Source organism: Podarcis melisellensis (assembly GCF_964234715.1).
Source record: "Podarcis melisellensis genome assembly, chromosome: 5".
In the NCBI taxonomy this organism is placed as follows: domain Eukaryota; kingdom Metazoa; phylum Chordata; class Lepidosauria; order Squamata; family Lacertidae; genus Podarcis; species Podarcis melisellensis.
This window is the reverse complement of record NC_138537.1, coordinates 5,316,150-5,335,697: the sequence shown is the minus strand read 5'-3', so window position 1 is coordinate 5,335,697 and position 19,548 is coordinate 5,316,150. Positions and strand designations below refer to the sequence as shown.

At 47.8% G+C, this 19,548-nt stretch overlaps 1 protein-coding gene across 1 annotated transcript in view; it reads right to left on the bottom strand.

The window, feature by feature from the left end:
- Window positions 1–4,594: 4,594 nt before the first annotated feature.
- CHRNG (cholinergic receptor nicotinic gamma subunit) overlaps window positions 4,595–19,548 on the bottom strand; it is a 28,864-nt gene continuing 13,910 nt past the window's right edge. Inside the window, exons 7-12 of the mRNA XM_081911130.1 lie at window positions 16,898–17,101; window positions 13,831–13,945; window positions 12,201–12,315; window positions 10,296–10,503; window positions 8,300–8,433; window positions 4,595–5,846 (exon numbers count right to left, since the gene is read on the bottom strand). Coding sequence (XP_081767256.1) covers window positions 5,682–5,846; window positions 8,300–8,433; window positions 10,296–10,503; window positions 12,201–12,315; window positions 13,831–13,945; window positions 16,898–17,101 — 941 coding nt within the window. The 3' untranslated portion in view covers window positions 4,595–5,681. The remainder of the gene's footprint in view (window positions 5,847–8,299; window positions 8,434–10,295; window positions 10,504–12,200; window positions 12,316–13,830; window positions 13,946–16,897; window positions 17,102–19,548) is intronic.

The window sequence follows — 19,548 nt, the reverse complement described above, 5'->3', positions numbered from 1 at the left end:
TCAGGCTTGGTTTCCAAACCCTTGGTCATCTTGGTCACCCTCCTCTGCACACCTTCCAGCTTGTCAATGATGGTGGGGAGATATTATTTGTGGGGGTGCTGAATGCTCACATGTTCCCTGCATTCCATTGCTCCCTGCTTCCTAGGCTCTCTTCTCTTTATCTTGTCCCAATCCTTAGCAAACCCCAGAACCACCATGTTGGAAGGGTAACCCAGCTCCCAGCCATGTTGACAACACAGGATGTCCCTCAAAAAATAGCGCAGGAAAGGGTGAAGAAAGATTACAAAAATTAGGGCTCTTCCATTTAGAGAGAAGGTGAGAGGAGACATATTAGAGGTGTATAAATTTATGCATGGTGTGTAGAAAGTGGGCGGAGAGACGCTTTTCTTCCCCTCTCATGACATTATAATGGTTTCTGGGAACAAGAAGGAGGCACTGGGGAGATGCCCGGGCAGCGCTGGCTGGAAGAGGCTGCACAGGGAGACCGGGGGCCATGACTGACCACTGCGTTGGACCCAAGCTTCCTGAAGCTCTGGGAGGGGCAATGACAGACACTCTTGGGGCGTAATGTTCTGTGCCCCCTGCACTGGAGGTTTTAGGTGTAAATATGTGTAAAATAAACCATATTTCTTAAAGGCACTAGCCTCTGCTGTGCCCCAACTTCCCAACGGAAACACAACCCTGGGTGAGCGAATGGAACCCTCTGGAATTTTGCTACCGCACGGCAGAGATTCAGGGTGCACAACCTTCGTAATAATATGCATCTTTGTAAGCACTGCAAAATTCAATTAGTGTGCATTTCGGATTGCTTTGTACAGGGATGTACAGGGAAGTTTTTAACGTTTGGCGCTTTACAGTGTTTGGTGTTTTCATTTCCTGGAAGCCACCCAGTTAGATGGGCAGCATATAAATAAATTATTATTATTATTATTATTATTATTATTCCCACACTGTTTGGCAACAAAACCGATAGATGTGTCTTTAAATGTGTACTGATCTGAATTTCTTCCCCTCGCTGTCTTTGAAAAGGAAGGTGGAGGGAAAACCTTGATTGGCTGGCTCCTCCTACTAAGATCTAGGGCTCCGCCTACCCCAGCAGACTCCACCTACCATTAGCCACCCCACCAGCCTCAGTGGTCACCAGTTGCCACTGCTGTATTGTCCGTGTCCTGAAGCCCCCGTGGCTACAACACCTTCTTGCCCTCTGCAAATTCTGTGGTTTCATAGAATCATAGAATTGTAGGGACCCCTGCAAATGCAGGGAACTCAGCTAAAGTTTAAGCGGACTGGAGAGAGAGAGAGAGAGAGAGAGAGAGAGAGAGAGAGAGAGAGAGAGAGAGACTCTGTCAGTTTCTAAACTCTCTTTCCCTCTCAGGAAACGACAGCAGCCCACCTTTCAAGAACGCGCGAGCCACAAATCCCAGGATCAGTCTGGATTAATGATGGGGACTTTATCTAAACCCTTCTCTTTGCCTCTCGTTCGCTCGCTGTCATTACCGCTGCTGGCCTGTTGCACCTGCCACAGCTCCGGGGAGCGGCAGGCAGGCGATTTGGCAGGTCCTCGGAAGAGTTATCCGCAGAGAGGGCCTCTGAGACGGCTGTTTTGACAAGGCCTGGAGAGGGGCCAGGACAATATAGCGGCACGGGGGCAGCGGGAAACAGAGCTGCTCTGGCCTCGGGGCCTTGTTCTGACAGCAGAAACGCCAACCTGTCCAAATGGCCGTGTTTGAGGAGCCCCAGTCGGGGGCTGCAGGAGTGAGATAGAGCAACGGGGAAAATAAGCTTTGGGCCCAAGCGAGGGAAGTGGCGTTAACTGCAGGGTGCGGGGATAAAAGGAGGAGGCCTCTCATTGGACTGGAGCAGAGCTTGAGAGATGGCTAATCGTCTTTTGCTATTGACTGGAAGAACAGGAGCTGGGGACTGAAGGAGCAAGCAGCACTGCAATTTGTCTCTCCTGCCTCTGAAAACAGCACTCTGGGCCTCGACGCTGCTATGAAGAGGACAAGGAAGCCAGGGCTGCAGACCTTGGTCTCTCTAAGAGTGTGCTCTGCCCAAGAACCACAGCCCCTCCTTGCTTCTATAGCAGGCCTTGCCTTGTGTTCTTATCGCATCCGGGTTAAGGACACATCCCAGGGAAGAAAGAAACGCATAGCATTTGAAGTAAAGCTGGACCTAGGAATGTGCAACTGATTTTGGACTCACAGCTGTCCATGGAGGCGCAGGTCAATTCTGTGTCCAGGGCTGCTGTCTCCCAGCTCCATCTGGTACGCAGGATGAGACCCTCCCTGCCCGCAGACTGTCTTGCCAGAGTGCTGCCTGCTCTGGTTATCTCCCGCTTGGACTACTGCCATGCGCTCTACGTGGGGCTACCTTTGAAGGTGACTCAAAAACTGCAATTAACTTCTTGAGGACACTGATGTGTTAGATCTTGAAGGTTACAACAACGCTTTTGGTTGGCATGCATATTTGTGGTATGATAAAGTTAAGATCAATAAGGCCTTTAAGAACCATATTGTCAGAAAAGCAGTGTTTAATGTCTGGACTAAATATAAAGACTTACTGGAAAATAAAACACCAAGGTGGCTTTCACCTTTGGAAGCTAAGGCCCGAAAAGGAACCAATATGGAAGCCTACTGGCCAAAATATTGGGAACTGCTAGAAAAAGACGGAGATAATTGGAAATTGCAGAGTATGGAGAAAATGAAGGACAAAGTGCGAGACTGGTTACACTACGCTCAGATTAAGGAAACTTTCAAAAGTGATAAAAAGTTAGGATTCCAGGTGGAGAAATCGAAGTTGGAAACAGAACTGTTAGAACCTAAGACTAAGGTACTATCAAGAATGTATAACTTGCTGTTGAAATGGAATACACAAGACGAAATGGTTAAATCGGCTATGATAAAATGGGCACAGGATATTGGGCATAATATTATGTTTGAGGATTGGGAAAGGTTGTGGACCACTGGGTTGAACTTTACTGCATGTAATGCTTTGAAAGAAAATGTAATGAAAATAATATACAGATGGTACATGACCCCAGTTAAACTTGCCAAAATATACCATTCGTCAGACAATAAATGCTGGAAATGTAAGGAAAATGAAGGAACATTCTACCACCTCTGGTGGACTTGCCCTAAGGTGAAGGCCTTCTGGGAAATGATATATAATGAGTTGAAAAAGGTGTTTAAGTATACCTTTACCAAGAAACCAGAGGCCTTTCTTCTGGGCATTGTCGACCAGAAGGTGTTAAAGAAAGATAGAACATTTTTCATGTATGCGACAACAGCAGCAAGGATACTACTCGCCAAGAATTGGAAAACTCAAGATCTACCCACACTGGAAGAATGGCAGACGCAACTGATGGACTATATGCAACTGGCGGAGATGACTGGCAGAATCCGAGACCTGGGAGAAGAGAGGATGGAAGAAGACTGGAAGAAATTCAAGATTTATTTACAAAAATATTATGATTTATCGGAATGTTAAAAAAGATGCTTAGTTATAAATAATTGGCCATCACTAAAATAGATCAGGAACTCATGAGAAGAGAGATTAAGAAAAACAAATTTGCAGGAGAATAATTTTATTGTAATTAAGCGGTTTTAAAATTTGGAAATAAGATGATAATTTGCTGGACAAAATTTATTAATGATGCAAATGGGAGTGGGAGGCGTGAGGAAGTTCAAAGAGGATATGAAATTTTGTTAAACAAAGTAATATTGTATACTGTTATTGGATGTTTTCTTTTTTTTTTGTAAAAACCCTAATAAATATTTAAAAAAAAAAAAACTGCAATTAATCCAGAATGCAGCAGCTAGACTAGTGACTGGGAGTGGCCGCCGAGGCCATATAACACCGGTCCTAAAGGATTTCAATAGCTCCCAGTATGTTTCCGAGCACAATTCAAAGTGTTGGTGCTGACCTTTAAGCCCTAAACGGCCTCGGTCCAGTATACCTGAAGGAGCGTCTCCACCCCCATCGTTCAGCCTGGACACTGAGATCCAGCACTGAGGACCTTCTGGTGGTTCCCTCACTGCGAGAAGCCAAGTTACAGGGAACCAGGCAGAGGGTCTTCTCGGTAGTGGCACCCACCCTGTGGAACGCCCTCCCTTCAGATGTCAAGGAAATAAGCAACTATCTTACTTTTAGAAGACACCTGAAGGCAGCCCTGTTTAGGGAAGTTTTTAATGTCTGACACTGTATTGTTTCTGATATTGGGTTGGAAGCCACTGAGAGTGGCTGGGGAGACCCAGTCAGATGGGCAGGGTATAAATAATATATTATTATTATTATTATTATTATTATTATTATTATTATTATTATTATTATTATTATTATTATTTGGTCTCACGTGGCATGGAGTTTCAGGGGGGGGAGCAGGTGTCCCAACAATGACATGCAACAGAAGACGAGAGGTGGGGAGGTGATGGGTTTTGGTGTTGCACAGGGAATCTCTGAAATTTAAGGCACCAAGGTCTGCCACTGGTGTGGCCTGGGGAAAGGGGTGCTGTTGTTGTGCGGAGGCTCCTGAGGTCCAGACAGAGAGGCTGCTTTTGGCCCCAGGCCCTGAGATTCCTGGCCCCTGCTCTATTTCCTAGCCCCAGCCCTTGCTGGGAGACAAAGACCACCTTCAGATGTGTGTGTGGGGGGGTCCATCCTGTTTATTTACCTGCTCTCAATGCCACTGGGCATCTGCATGAGTTTCTCTCATTCCTTTCACATTGCCTTGTGGAACTGCGGCCTTTGGACGTTGGGTGCCACAGCTCAATTCCGTTCTTACCTGCCATTGGACACGTTGCCACTCTTTACATGTGCAATCCATTCATGCAAACGGCAGGAGGGAATGCTCTGCCAGATCCCTGCCCCAAATTCCCTCCACAAACCCCGGAAAAAACGGCAATGCAAAACTCCCATGATATTCATTTCCGTGTTGATTGCTTTTAGAAACAGCCACAAAGGGGTTGTGAACTGGTTGCTTCCAAAAGCAATGAACATGGAAATCAGGACTACAATTTTTGCTATGTTTCCAGAAGTAGCTTTTCATGTCATGTGAGAGAGCACATAAAATGCAGAATTTTTCAGGTAAGTAAATGTTGGGGAAGAGGAATGAAGTGCTGCCTGAATGCAGTCAAATATCTGATTAATGGACAAGCCCCAGGTAATGGACTACCTTTAAGGCTGCAGCTTTTCCAACGGTCTCACAGGGAGGGGACAGCTACTGCCTGCCTCTCTTAGCATCAGCTGTTGGCTGAGGAACCAGGGAAGGCACTGACGGGCAACCCTGCAACCCACCAAAAAAGGCAATCCTGGTGTGCTCACCTTCTAGAACACGTTAGCAGACACTAACTTAAACAAGAAGGCTTTGTGGCTTTGAGGGAAGGCCGTTGCTCAGTGATAAAGAGCATGGTTTGCATGCAGAAGATCCCCTTTCAAAGGTAGGGTTGGAGGAGACTCCTGCCTGAAACCCTGGAGAGCTGCTGCCTGCCTGTGTAGACCATATTGAGATAGATGGACCAATGGATACGGAGTCTTCTTGCATTGCTATGGGACATAACTGACCCCCAGCATAGAAGTCCACCAAGCACAGAGGTTTCAGTTGAGAGACAGTGCCGACACGCGGCCATTGAGGGGTTGCCGCCGCCGCTGCCACTGCTGCCGCCACCCCTAGATAGACCTCATTCCTAGGGGAGGTACAGCTTGGGGTCCCCTGGGAAGGGCTCTGCGGGAGCCTGGTTGAACTGCGCCATCAGGAAGACGCCCAGCGTCCCACAAATGAAGATGGAGGCCATAAAGAGGAAGCAGACGCGGTCAATGACCCGGCCCACCAAGATCCACTCCTCGTTCTCCTGCAAAGAAGAAGACACCAGACAGGATGCACGTTAGAATTGTTTGCGGTGGCTCGGAGGTGTGCAAGTTGTCCAGCGGAAGAGGGCGTGGAGGCTGCCACAGGGGTCCTTCGGGCCTGACAGTGTGAGGGACGGGACTGAGGAGGAATGGTGGAGTCTGTCTCTCCCCCCCCCCCGGCACTTCCCAGAGAAGAGGGAGACAGCATGGATTTACAACGGTTGTTTGCAGACGGTCTTAGCTCAGAGGCTGCAGAGGGGAGAAGCTGGGAAATATTGGGAGAGGAGCAGCAGGAGGAGAGACAGCTGACAGACGCAGTGTATTTAGAAAGCATACCAGATCCCCCCTCTCCCAGGACCTGGCAGGCACTGAGAGTAGGAGAAGAGAAAGCTCAAAGGCAGAAGGCACAGAACAGCCACCTCAGGGATGACGTATAATAGGAGAGATGGAAGGGATGGAGCTTTACTCAGAGCAACGCCATTACTGCAAGAGAGGCACTTTTCAAAGCCTCTTTCTGTGAATATTGAATAAAAGACTTGGTAAGAACTCTTCTTGCTTATCTAATTCTTGGATGCCCACCATAGGATCCTCGTACCTACAGGACCGCCTCTCTTTATATGTCCCACGAAGGACCTTATGGTCTTCAAACAAAAATATATTGGAGATCCTGGGCCACAGGGAGGTTAGGCTGGCCTCAACCAGAGCCAGGGCTTTTTCGGCCGTGCCCCCAATCTGGTGGAACGCTCTGTCCCAAGAGACTAGGGTCCTGCGGGACTTGACATCTTTCTGCAGGGCCTGCAAGACAGAGCTGTTCCACCAGGCCTTTGGCCAAGGCACAGTCTCACCCCCTCCTTTGGTAATCCTCACAGAACTCTAGCCCAATGATTGCCATTAATTTGATTCTGAATTGATTTTGGAATGAATTGATTTTAGAATGTATTTCAATTAATTGATTGTGATTTTATGTAAACGGTGTTATTTTTACAGTTGTTAGCCACTCTGAGCCTGGCTTCAGCTGGGGAGGGCGGGATATAAATAAAATGTATTATTATTATTATTATTATTATTATTATTATTATTATTATTGGATTTCCTGAAGCCTGACAGACAGGAGCAGGGCTGAAATAAAGCAGTCCCCTTTTGCCTGTCACCCCAATCACAGGCAGCCAAACCTTAGTTTCTCAGAAGCCTACTGCGAAGGACACATTATACAGCTTAGTCACTAGGTGGCGCTGGATTTAGTTGTACCTGGGTGGAGTTTCCTGTGTCTGTTCCATTCTTTTTCTTTAGGGACAATAAAGTTCTTGTGTTGCCCACTGATTTGTAAGTCCTCTAACAGTTCCAAAGCAGGACGTTGGGGTCTTGGTGTTCCTTCTCCACTGATTCACAGCCCCCTGGTATAGGTTTCCTGGGGATGGTGAGGTTTCCTCCTTAGCTCATTCTTTCAACCCTCTGGCTTATGCTGCAACCACAACCCCTTCATCTCCTGGTTCTCCCCACCATTTGGGGCAGCGGAAGACCTGCTCATTATTTGGTCAGGTTTCACTCGGAAGCTGCAGCTGGTGCAGATTTTAGCAGCTGGGTTGTTGACATGCACAGTCTGTCAATGCCATAGATAAGACCCCTGCCAAGGAGCCGCTTTACTGGCTGCTGATCTGTTACTGGGCACAATTCAAGGCTTTACTCTTAGCACTTACAAGCCCTGAATAACTGGGGACCAGGTTACCTAAGGGTCTGCCACACCCCATAGATCCCTGCTTGGCATATGCCCTCCTCAGTTGGGCAACGCTGGGAGCACCACATGCCCTGGCGGTGCACTTAAGAGCACAAGAAGAAGTGTGGAGAGAAATGCCTGAAGAGGGCTTTCATCAGACAAGATGAAAGCCTGCAGCTGAATGAAATACGAGAGGCGCCATCTGCATTGGCATGCCGACGGCTTTTGAAATCGCACCTGTTTGCACAGGCATTCCCTTGATCTCCCGTTTCAATCGCCGTGCTGTTTTAATGGGATTGTTTTATTGCCCTTTTCGATTATGGGTTATGCTTTTATTTAAATATTGTAGCAGAATTATTTTATGGTATATTTTAACAAGGGATGTTTCAACGTGTGAGTAGCTGGGATTTTATGCTTTGCAATCCACTCAGAAGCCTATTTTTGGCATTAAGCAGTACATAAATTAATAAATAACCATAAACAATAATGGTAAACCGCTTAGAAACCTGTTTTGGCGTTAAGTGTTATGTAAATTAATTAAATGTGTTAATTGCCTCTGCTTAAAAATATGTTTGAAATGATATTAGGTGAAAAGGCAGAGCACCAATCAATCAATCAATCTTCTCCTATGACTGCGCATTCACACATGCAGAGCATTGCTTGATGCCACAGTCAGCAGGAGACGAACATGCCTGTGTGTACAGGTCCCTAAACAGTTGTACACCTGAGATGCCAACTTACACTGTCAAAGTCCTTCTTCTCTTCCAAAGTCTTAGCAATGTGGTTGCAGGCATCGACACAGGCCTGGATCTCCGGAGCAGCACGGCGCAGACTGTTGCAAATCTCCTGGGGACCTCCGTTCTCTAAGCTGCCTCCTGGGAAAGGGGAAATGTCAAGATTGCAGAGGAAGAATCTGAACAGGGGAGATCTAGTTGGGGGCCCAAACAGCTTCCACACTTGACCCAAGAGCATGCAGGAAAGACAGAGGGCAGCAGAACACTAAGATGCTGTTTTTAAAATGTTAAAGTCTTCTGGCGGCCCCTGGTATGAGTAAACTGCAGTGGAAATAATAGAGAAGGATGGGATTTAATAGCATTTTTAAAGTCTCCTCCACATGATGAAGAGGCAATCCGCTTGCAGGGTGTGGCCTAGCTCAGAAGAACTGCCCAGAAAGAGCAAGGAAGAGGAGGACAGCGGAGGATGAAGTGAGCTGGCAGAAGCAGCTCTGGGGATTTAAAGGGGACTGATGCTGTTTGCGGATTAGCACCGCCTGCTGTGTGCTAAAATGCACTTTTAAAAATACTGTAAGTCTTATGTTCCTTTTCGCTATACTCCTGCCCTGCTCTTGCAATTTGTGGCTTAGCCTTCCTTGCTTTTATTATAAATCAATAAAAGAAAAAGAAACCCTATAAGTCTCTAGCAGTGCTTTGCTTTCTTCTTCCTTTTTTCAGGAAAAAGGGTGCTGGGTCTCACCATGAAGTTGTTACCGTAAGTGCCACACATTTGGGGGGAAATGTGCTCGTCGTGTATCCCACTGAGTACCCCCAGAAAGAAAGCACTGGGACTCTAAAACAAGAGTTTGTTGTTGGACTCCAACTCCCATCAGCCTGGGCCAGCAAGGGCATTGCTCAGGGAATGATGGGAGTTAGAATCATAGAATCATAGAGTTGGAAGAGACCACAAGGGCCATCGAGTCCAACCCCCTGCCAAGCAGGAAACACCATCAGAGCACTCCTGACATATGGTTGTCAAGCCTCTGCTTAAAGACCGCCAAAGAAGGAGACTCCACCACACTCCTTGGCAGCAAATTCCACTGTCAAACAGCTCTTACTGTCAGGAAGTTCTTCCTAATGTTTAGGTGGAATCTTCTTTCTTGTACTTTGGATCCATTGCTCCGTGTCCGCTTCTCTGGAGCAGCAGAAAACAACCTTTCTCCCTCCTCTATGTGACATCCTTTTATATATTTGAACATGGCTATCATATCACCCCTTAACCTCCTCTTCTCCAGGCTAAACATGCCCAGCTCCCTTAGCCGTTCCTCATAAGGCATCGTTTCCAGGCCTTTGACCATTTTGGTTGCCCTCCTCTGGACACGTTCCAGTTTGTCAGTGTCCTTCTTCAACTGTGGTGCCCAGAACTGGACACAGTACTCCAGGTGAGGTTTGACCAGAGCAGAATAGTGGCACTATTACTTCCCTTGATCTAGATGCTATACTCCTATTGATGCAGCCCAGAATTGCATTGGCTTTTTTAGCTGCCGCGTCACACTGTTGGCTCATTTCAAGTTTGTGGTCAACCAAGACTCCTAGATCCTTTTCACATGTACTGCTCTCAAGCCAGGTGTCACCCATCTTGTATTTGTGCCTCTCATTATTTTTTTTGCCCAAGTGCAATACTTTACATTTCTCCCTGTTAAAATTAATCTTGTTTGTTTTGGCCCAGTTCTCTAATCTGTCAAGGTCGTTTTGAAGTGTGATCCTGTCCTCTGGGGTGTTAGCCACCCCTCCCAGTTTGGTGTCATCTGCAAATTTGATCAGGATGCCCTTGAGTTGTAGTCTATCGACATCTGTGGGAAGAGAACACAGGCTCCCCAGTCCAACTCAAAGAGGGCTCTGAGCTCGTGAAGGCTGAGGGGTGGGGGAAGAGGAAGAACTGGAAACATCCCCTCCCTTCCCCATCGTCTGCTCTCTTCCACAACAGACCACCCTCTGCTGCTCATCGTTGGCCCAGGACTTGCCTATCTGTGCCAGGAGCATCTTCACCAACCCGTCACGCTCCCTCTGCCTCTCAAAGAGGAGCTCGCTCCGCGCCTTCCACAGCATGTACTCATCCGCTTTCGCCATGAGCCCCAGAGAGCTCCGCCGGCGGACGAGACGATTCCCCGTGGGCGCATCGACACGCCGCATGTGCATGCCCAGGTAGCGTGGCACCAGCCTCAGAAACACCTGGGAGATGGGGGAAGAGAAAAATAGGGAGGCTGCCCAGGAGGGTTTCTGACAGGAGTGAGCCGGCAGGAAACCACACAGAGCAAGTTACATTTAACGCTTTATCAGACAAAACAGGATCGGCACAGGAGTGTCAGGCCTAATGAGCACAGCAACTCATGTCTGGCAGGTCTTGCCCCCATGAAGAAGAAGAAAAGAAGAGTTTGGACTTGATATCCCGCTTTATCACTAGCCAAAGGAGTCTCAAAGCGGCTAACATTCTCCTTTCCCTTCCTCCCCCACAACAAACACTCTGTGAGGTGAGTGGGGCTGAGAGACTTCAGAGAAGTGTGACTGGCCCAAGGTCACCCAGCAGCTGCATGTGGAGGAGCGGAGACGCGAACCCGGTTCCCCAGATTACGAGTCTATAACACTCTTAACCACAACACCACACTGGCTCTCCAGATTGAAGGTCCCTTCCTCCCCTCAGCTGCCTAAGTCCCCTCCTCTCCATGGCTTTCCCCAAGCAATCAGAGACTGTGCCTCCAACTTCTCCTCTGCTCTTTTCATGCCTCTCCTGGTTCTGGGAGACAAGCAGGGAGGGGTGCTTGTTGCAGCAGGAGGGGGAGACACCCAAGACTCTTCACCAGCCTGACTCATCTCTGCCTCTTTTCCTCCCTCCTCTCCTGCTTCTGTTTCTGAACTTCTCTCTCCCACAGACTCTCCTTGCTTATTAAGCCCTGTTACCTCTTCAGCTTCTGACACCTCCTCCTCCCAATCGCCGCCTCCTGACCCCTCATTGTCACCCCACCACCATTCCCCAGACTCTGGTTCCTCCCACCATTCCCCTGCCATCTTCCTGGGGTCCTGGGTGCCCAAACACCCCCAAAATTCCCCATGGAAAGTTTGTGGCACCCAGAAACTTCAGTGCCAGGGCCAGGCACACTGCATGACACCCATGACCCCGGGCACCCAAGGTTGCAGGGCCAAGCTGGCACTCCTGGTGCGCAGCCAGTCTGTGGCAGTTTCCAAGTGGGTTGTTACATGAAAGGGCAGGGTCTGGGGTTTGAGCTAGGGCTGTGGCTCTTCAAGAAGGAAGTACAAAGCCCACACAGAAACATAAATAAGACTGTTTTTTTCAACCCACTTGCGGAGCAACTCGGAGATGAAGGAAAAGGAAATTGAGTAACGGCAAGGATTGAGAAGAGGGGACCGGAAATATCATTCTTAATATGAAAGCAGCACAAATATTCGAGGATTGGACTCCTGACGATCAAGAAGCATGGGTACCCCTCACAAAAAATTATAATTTGGAAAATAATTGGATTATATGATTTGTATTGTTATAATTTGGATTAATTGGTTTGATGTGTTTAATTCGGTAAGATGAAACTTAATAAAAATTATTTTTTAAAAAAAGAAGGAAGGGGACAGGGCCGTAGCTGAGTGGCAGAGGATATGCCTTGTGTGCAGGGAGGTCCCAGGTTTGATCCCCAGCATCTCCAGGTAGGACTGGGAACGACACCTGCATAAAACCCTGGAGAGCTGTTGCCAGTCAGTGTGGTCAATGCTGAGCTAGAGGGACGTGTGGTCTGACTCAGGAAAAGGCAGTTTCCTAGGTAAGGCAAAGGCCAAGTTTTGGGGCTCAGCGGTGCAAGGAGGTCTAACGTGAGCAGGGGACCAGCCCAGAGCTTCTGGGCAGCATCTGCTGGACCTACCTCCCGGACCCGTGCGGACATGGAGTGAGTGTTGGGGGTCCTCAGGGAAACGTTGAGTACAATGACAGCATTCACGACAATGGCAATAGTAACCACCAAGAGGAAAGTTAAGTACCTTTGGGGAGAAAAAGGAAAATGGCACACAGGTCACCTGCCCTAATCAGTGGCAAAATCAACTATTTCATATTCTTCATCAGTCTGAGAATTTGTTCTTCTAAGTAATTGGAAAATGCCTTCCCCCCAATGCACACATATCAGTATGCAAATTTGTCCATGTTCTTGCAATTTTACGCTTTCCCCATTTATGATGCATTCACTAATAATATGCTTTGTAGGCAGTTTTGCAAAAAAAACACACACAAAAACCCAAAAAAACCCAAACCCGAATATACAGTGGAACGTCGGTTTTCAAACATAATCTGTTCCGGAAGACTGTTCGACTTCCGAAATGTTCGAAAACTGAAAACTGAATACAAAAGCCTCAATACAACAAGGAAACTGGAAACAGAGGCCGCCTTGGAAGTTCGACTTCTGAGGCACATTTGAAAATGGAAGCATTTATTTCTGGGTTTATGGTGTTTCGGTTCTGAAACGTTCATCAATGGAGACGTTCGAAAACTGAGGTTCCACTGTAATGCATTTGTGAATATATGCATTTATAGGCACCTTGGTATGCCCAGTATTTGTCTATAGAGAAATGCACCGCAAAATTCAGAGAGTTGTGAATTTTGAAGGACAGCTGTGTTTAACTTATTGTAACTTGGGGGGTGCAGCAAATCAGGAAGGCTCTCCTAAAAACGCAAACAGAACCAAATTTCCCTTCCATCCTAACCACCAACCATGTGTACGTCTTCTGATGAGTTGCTGAATGGAGGGGGAGAAGCACTTCACAGAGCAGTTTGGCAAACCACTCTGTAAAGTCCCCTCCCCATCAAACGTGGATGCAGTGAGGTTTAATGGAGGAAGGAGGTGCTTCAGCCAGTGGTCTAGAAAGCAGCTCTGCCTTAGTCATTCATCTATCAGGCTAACATCTGATGAAGTGGCTGCTAGCCCTCAAGAGCTTCCGCCATAATAAAATAAAGCCATGCAAACAGCCGGAGATCAAATCCAACATCTAGAGCTCACGTCCTGCCACTCTCGCAGGCTTCTCACAGGGCCTTGGACAGGCCTGCTACCTCTCCCTCATTCCCCACCGGCAAAATGGATTTATCCATTATCTGTCGCGCAACAGTGCTGGGAAGATAAATTCCGCAACTCCCTTTCGCAAAGAGTTGCCACTTCAGTGATGAACTGGTGTAATAACATCAGAAACATGCCGATGCCCCAATGCAGGGAAATCTTTGCTAAAATGAAAGGAGTGGCTTTTTGGAAACTATTTATTTGTCTAATTCTCCTTTAAAGCCACCCAAGCTGGAGGCCATCACTGCCACCTACAAGACCTAATAATAATAATAATAATAATAATGATAATAATAATAATAATAATAATAATAATAATAATAATAATAATATATTTATACCCTGCCCATCTGGCTAGGCTTCCCCAGCCACTCTGGGCAGCTTCCAAGAAAATAGTAAAATACAGTAATGCATCAAACATTAAAAGCTTCCCTAAACATCGTTTGCTTACTTTTCAATGAGCGGCACTGCCTGCGAGGTTTCAGGGACCTTTTTTGCAATCAGGAAGAGGAAGACGGTCTGGGCCAGGAGGACGTTGATGGAAACTGTGCACTTCTGACCACCAGCTGCAGAGAGAGAGAGAAAGAGAGAGGGAAGCAATAAGGCTTCTGTCTTGCTTCATCATGCTCTCACGCCTCGTCCCAAGGTCTACCCCAGGAATGCCTAGTTGCTCTGAAAATAGAGGCCTGGGATGCAGAAGTATCACTTATTGTCCTCCTCTCAGCAGTTGATAGGCAGGGAATACAGTGGTACCTCAGGTTACAAACGCTTCAGGGTACAGACTCTGCTAACCCAGAAAAAGTACCTCAGGTTAAGAACTTTGCTTCAGGATGAGAACAGAAATGGTGCGGGGGCAGCACAGCGGCAGCAGGAGGCCCCATTAGCTAAAGTAGTACCTCAGGTTAAGAACAGTTTCAGGTTAAGAACGGATCTCCGGAACGAATTAAGTACTTAACCGTATCTGAAATAGTACCAGGGGCTTCCTCTCTAAACTTAGGACCATGCCCCCTTCCAACTCCATATTTTTTCTACTGCCACAGGGTTAAAAGAAAGGGGTGCTTTGCTGATTGGTTCTCAGCATAGTCAAAACCCCAGACTAGCGGGGAAAGAGACATCAGCCTCTGGACCACATCATTGATTGACTCCCACCAAGCTGGCCTTGGTGAGCCAGGAGCTCCTTATGAACCTCCCCAACTCAATTCAAGTCTTGGTCCTGGAGACGTTAGGAAGAGCAGGGCTGCGGCTGGATCAAGCCCCTCTCACTTGTGTGCCAGCCCTACTCCCAATCTTTCTTCTGTCCCAGCCCACACATCCAGTAAACGGCACCAGGATGAGAGATGGGAGAGGCAGAGCCGTCAAAATGCAAAGCACCTTCCGCCCTGTGTCTTCTGAACCCTAAAAACAACTCTCTCCTACCAGGATGCTCTGTGATTCCCATCTGCAGGTGTTTCCACTGCCTAATTGCAGGCTAGGGGATGAGGGGCATTATCTATCAAGCTGAGGCTCCAAGACTTTGGCCACCTCATGAGAAGAGAAGACTCCCCGGAAAAGACCCTGATGTTGGGAAAGATGGAGGGCACAAGGAGAAGGGGATGACAGAGGATGAGATGGTGGGACAGTGTTCTCGAAGCTACCAGCAGGAGTTTGACTAAGCTGCGGGAGGCAGTGGAAGACAGGAGTGCCTGGCGTGCTCTGGTCCAGGGGGTCACGAAGAGTCGGACACGACTAAACGACTAAACAACAACATCTATCAAACTACCAGTTGCCACTAGGCCACGTGGCTGCCTCTTGGCCTTGTTCCTGCTGAGATGGGACCCAGTTTTGCTCTGCGCTTTCTCAGCTCTTTTCTGCTAAACAGAGGTGGTGAGGCAGGCAGGAGCTGATCTATCAGGTTAGAGGGAGGGATTCTCAACCTGCCACTGTGTGCTGTTGTACATTGTTTGGATGGAGAGAAATTTTTCCTCCTCTCTCATTTTGCTGAGGAATTCAGGGTCCTGTAGATTCAGGGAGTGACTCTCCTAAGAGGAAAGGTTGCAGCATTGGGGTCTTTGAGTTAGAGGAGACATGGTAGTAAAGGTAAAGGGACCCCTGACCATTAGGTCCAGTCGTGGCCGACTCTGGGGTTGCGGAGCTCATCTCGCTTTATTGGCCAAGGGAGCTGGTGTACAGCTTCCAGGTCATGTGGCCAGCATGACTAAGCCGCTTCTGGCGAACCAGAGCAGTGCACGGAAATGCTGTTGACCTTCCCACCGGAGAGGTACCTATTTATCTACTTGCACTTTGACGTGCTTTCGAACTGCTAGTTGGGCAGGAGCAGGGACCGAGCAACAGGAGATCACCCCGTCGAGGGGATTCGAACCGCCGACCTTCTGATTGGCAAGTCCTAGGCTCTGTGGTTTAACCCACAGCGCCACCCGCGGCCTTGGAGACATGATAGAAGTTTATAAAATTATACATGGCATTGAGAAAGCAGGACTTTGGACTAGATGGACGATTGGCCTGATCCAGGAGTCTTCTCTTATGTCATCACTTTGCTGTTGTTATACCAGTTTTTGACACCTACAGAAAACGCTTCTTTTCTCCTAAGCCTTCCCAAATTTTATTCCTGCAGTTTTTAATTCTTGATGGTTTTAGGATTTTGATACTGTTTTACGATCTGTTTCATGCTTTATGTTCCATTTCTGCACTTCGCTTTTTATGCGGGTTTTATATTTTATCGTCAAGTGGAGTTGGTTCTTACTAGAAGCTTGAGGAAAGAGCAGGGTGGGTCCTGAAAATGGACACCCCAGGAGCCAAAGACCCTAAGCGTAAAGAGGTTACCCTATGTTTACTAATTTACACCTGCCTGCAGTCTGTTTGGATGAAGGGCCAACTTAGATATCTGATGAAATGAATAAATAGGCCTGGAAGTCATGAGGGGGCTTTCAACAGCGCAAATTTGGAGGCGATCGTAGCCCGTGTCATGCTAAACACGTGCCTGCTGCAAAAACCATCAGGCACACACTAAATTCCCCCTTTCCTGTATAGGGAACCTGTTGGTTTTCTGCTGTTGCAGGACTACAATTCCCATCATCCTTGACCACTGACTGCTGGCTGGGACTGATGGGAGTTGGAGTTCAGCCACATCGGAAGACCCACCAATTTCCACTTCCTCTTGACCAACCTGGTTCCTTGCCTCCCTGTGAAGCAAAGCCTGGGAGCTGTCCAGAGTGCTGAATCCTTAGCCCAGGGTGGGGGAAGCTGGGCTTTCCAGACTACAGTTCCTATCATCCATCAACACCCGGGGGGCCACAGGCTAACCAGACCTAACCCAGGCCAACCAAAGCACTACAGGTGGAATCTACAAACATATTAAAAAACGCTGTGAAAATGCTTCTTTAAAAAAAAAGTTTTGAAAAATACATTGAATTTGCCATAGCTCACTGTCGCCATCTGGTGTCACATTTGTATATTGCACTTTACAACACACTTATTTGCAGCTGTATAGCTGAGTCCACAGTGATACTTTTGGCGCTGACCTTTCGCTGGGAGGAAGTACACCAGCACAGCAACCGAGGAAATGAGCACGCAAGGAATGATGATGTTGATGATGTAGAAGAGTGGCTTTCTCTGGATGATGAGGAAGAAGATGATCTGCTGGTACCCTATGTCATCTGGCGTGAAGTGCTGAGCGTTCACAACCTTCTTGGCTGGCCGGTGCTTGATTGCCCATTCCCCGTTCTCTGTCGGGAAAAGGCAGCGTCATGTGGGTAGGAGCAAATATACACACAAATATCGGTCACATTAACTATGGAGCTTCTGAGACCAGCAGCTCAGAGCTCTCCCCCTCCCACTTTTCTGCAATTCCCTATTTTTGGCATCGCCATGAATTCTCGCACCCCAACCTTTTAAAGCAAAAACATACACACCAAGTTTCTAGCCCTGTTCCCTCCTTCAACAATAGGGAAATAACATTAAGTGATATTAATTCTGAGTCACAGCAGCACCCAAAATTCTTGCTTTGCAAAACTGGAATGGCTATTCTGCAGAATATTCTCCAGCAGAGATAGTCTCCAACAGGAGATCTCCAAAGCCTATCAAATAAGTGTTTGATGAGAAGTGTTGCCTTCGCCCAACTAATAACGCACCTGAAAAGAAAGCATCGCTCATTGCCTCCGGACCACCTTGAGCTCCCTATCTTCCAAACATTTGTGGGCAGTAGTGCCTGTTTCACTAAGGCCCCTCCAACCTCAGTTTGCCCCAGACACACCCACTTTGCCCAGCAGCTTCCCCCTTCTCCATAGTCTCAGTGTTGCCCTTGCAGAAATCAAGAGAGACGAAGATGAGGAGGGGACAAAACTTGCCTAAATTGCTCTGCCTGTCCTTAGCTCTGGCGCCCCCTACTGTTGACCTCCCTGCCAACTGCCCCACTATTCCCAGTGGGCACCAGCTGCCACTGTTTTGGGGGTCCCCAAGTCTGGTCCTGGCGGCCACCTTGATCTGAAGCCAGGCTGCCACATTGAGACGAGGAACGGAGCCTGGGGGAAGGGACCTGCTGGCGACGAACGAGCTGACGGGGAAACGAGTGCAAACAATAAAAGTGCAGAGAGAAATCCCTTTCCTACCTGGTTACCTGGTGTGTGTGTGTGTGTGTGTGTGTGAGAGAGAGAGAGAGAGAGAGAGAGAGAGAGAGAGAGAGAGAGAGAGAGAGAGAGAGAACTGACGCAACAGAGTCCCTGAGAAAAGTGCCCTGGATCTGAGTGAGGATTTAGAGCCCTGTGTGAACAATATATCCACAATAGCAAGACTCATCCGATCATCTGGACCAGGATGCCTGGAGCTTCCAGCTTACTGCCTGGCACCGCAGAGGGACTTCTGCCAGAAGCTGGAATCTGATGGAGAGAGAGCTGATTCTGCCATGTGTTTGGTCCCCAAGGCCTCCAGTAGCCTGGCTGCCATATAAAAGCCCACATTTCTCTCTCTCTTTCTCTCTCTCTGGGCTGCAACACGAAGCCAAGCGTGACACGTTATTAAGCTGGTGTTTTCTTGTTTATTCCCCCCGCCGTCTGCGGGAGAGATAGATTTTTAACCGTGCAAAATAACTGGCTTGTCCCCCATCATGAAAAAACAACAAAGCCTCTCGCTTCCAAAGAGGAACTTTTCCACCTCCGAGATGCTATTAAAACATGATGGAGAATGGCGGCAGCAGCTGCTGGCGAGGGCTGCGTTCCTGGATCAATTGGCTGAAATGTAACTGTTAGCTTTAGGAGTGGCTGGGAGGGAAGGAGAGGAGCCAGGAGAACAAAGGAGGGAGGGGAATGACAAATGCCAAACATTCTCCTGCAGTGATTCTTATTAATAACCCACAGAAGCAGTCTGGGGGTGGGGGAACACACATGGCCAGAGAGCAAAGCGAGGCAAACCTTGGAAGCCATTAAGAGGTGGATGCAAACAGGTGACAGGTGTGATTCCCAGGTGCAAGGCCTAGCAAAGCCGAAGAGGGACCCCAAGTGCAGCCCTCCAAGTCTTCAGGACTCTCTTCACCCCCTTCCTTAGCCACACCTCCTCCTCAGCCCTGCCTCACACCCACCCCAAAGATCTGTGCCTGGCTGGAACGTGCCCTTGACTTCTGATAATTTCTCCTGCTAGTCTGGATGGAGGAAGGAGAGGGATGTGTGAGCTTGTGTAGAAACTACCCTACTCTAGAAAGGGGAAATTTGCATGCATTGCTCCACCCACCTTTTGCCCATGGCCCCATTCACCACTGGATTGTGGCCCCTGGAATGTTACCCATAATGCAATGCAGCTGGAAAAAGGGGGCCATGGTATTATCTTTCCAATGCCTCGATACCAGTCTTTTAGCAGAAATAAGGGCATGAAGAGTCCACTTACATTAGGGTTGCCATATTTCTAAAAGTGGGAACCTGGGCACAAAAGTTGTTGACCTTTTAAGGAAATTTGCCCACTTCTGACGTGGGTTGACACTCTTTCTTTTTCCTTTCTCCTCCTGTGAAGAGGCTGCATCTTAATGTTTTAATGTTGTATTTTAATCTTGTTTTTTAAATTGTATTTTAATCAACTTGTTTTTATTACCGGTTGTTAGCCGCCCTGAGCCCGGTCTTGGCTGGGGAGGGCGGGGTATAAATAAAATTTATTATTATTATTATTTGGGTTTCCCCAGACATTTTTA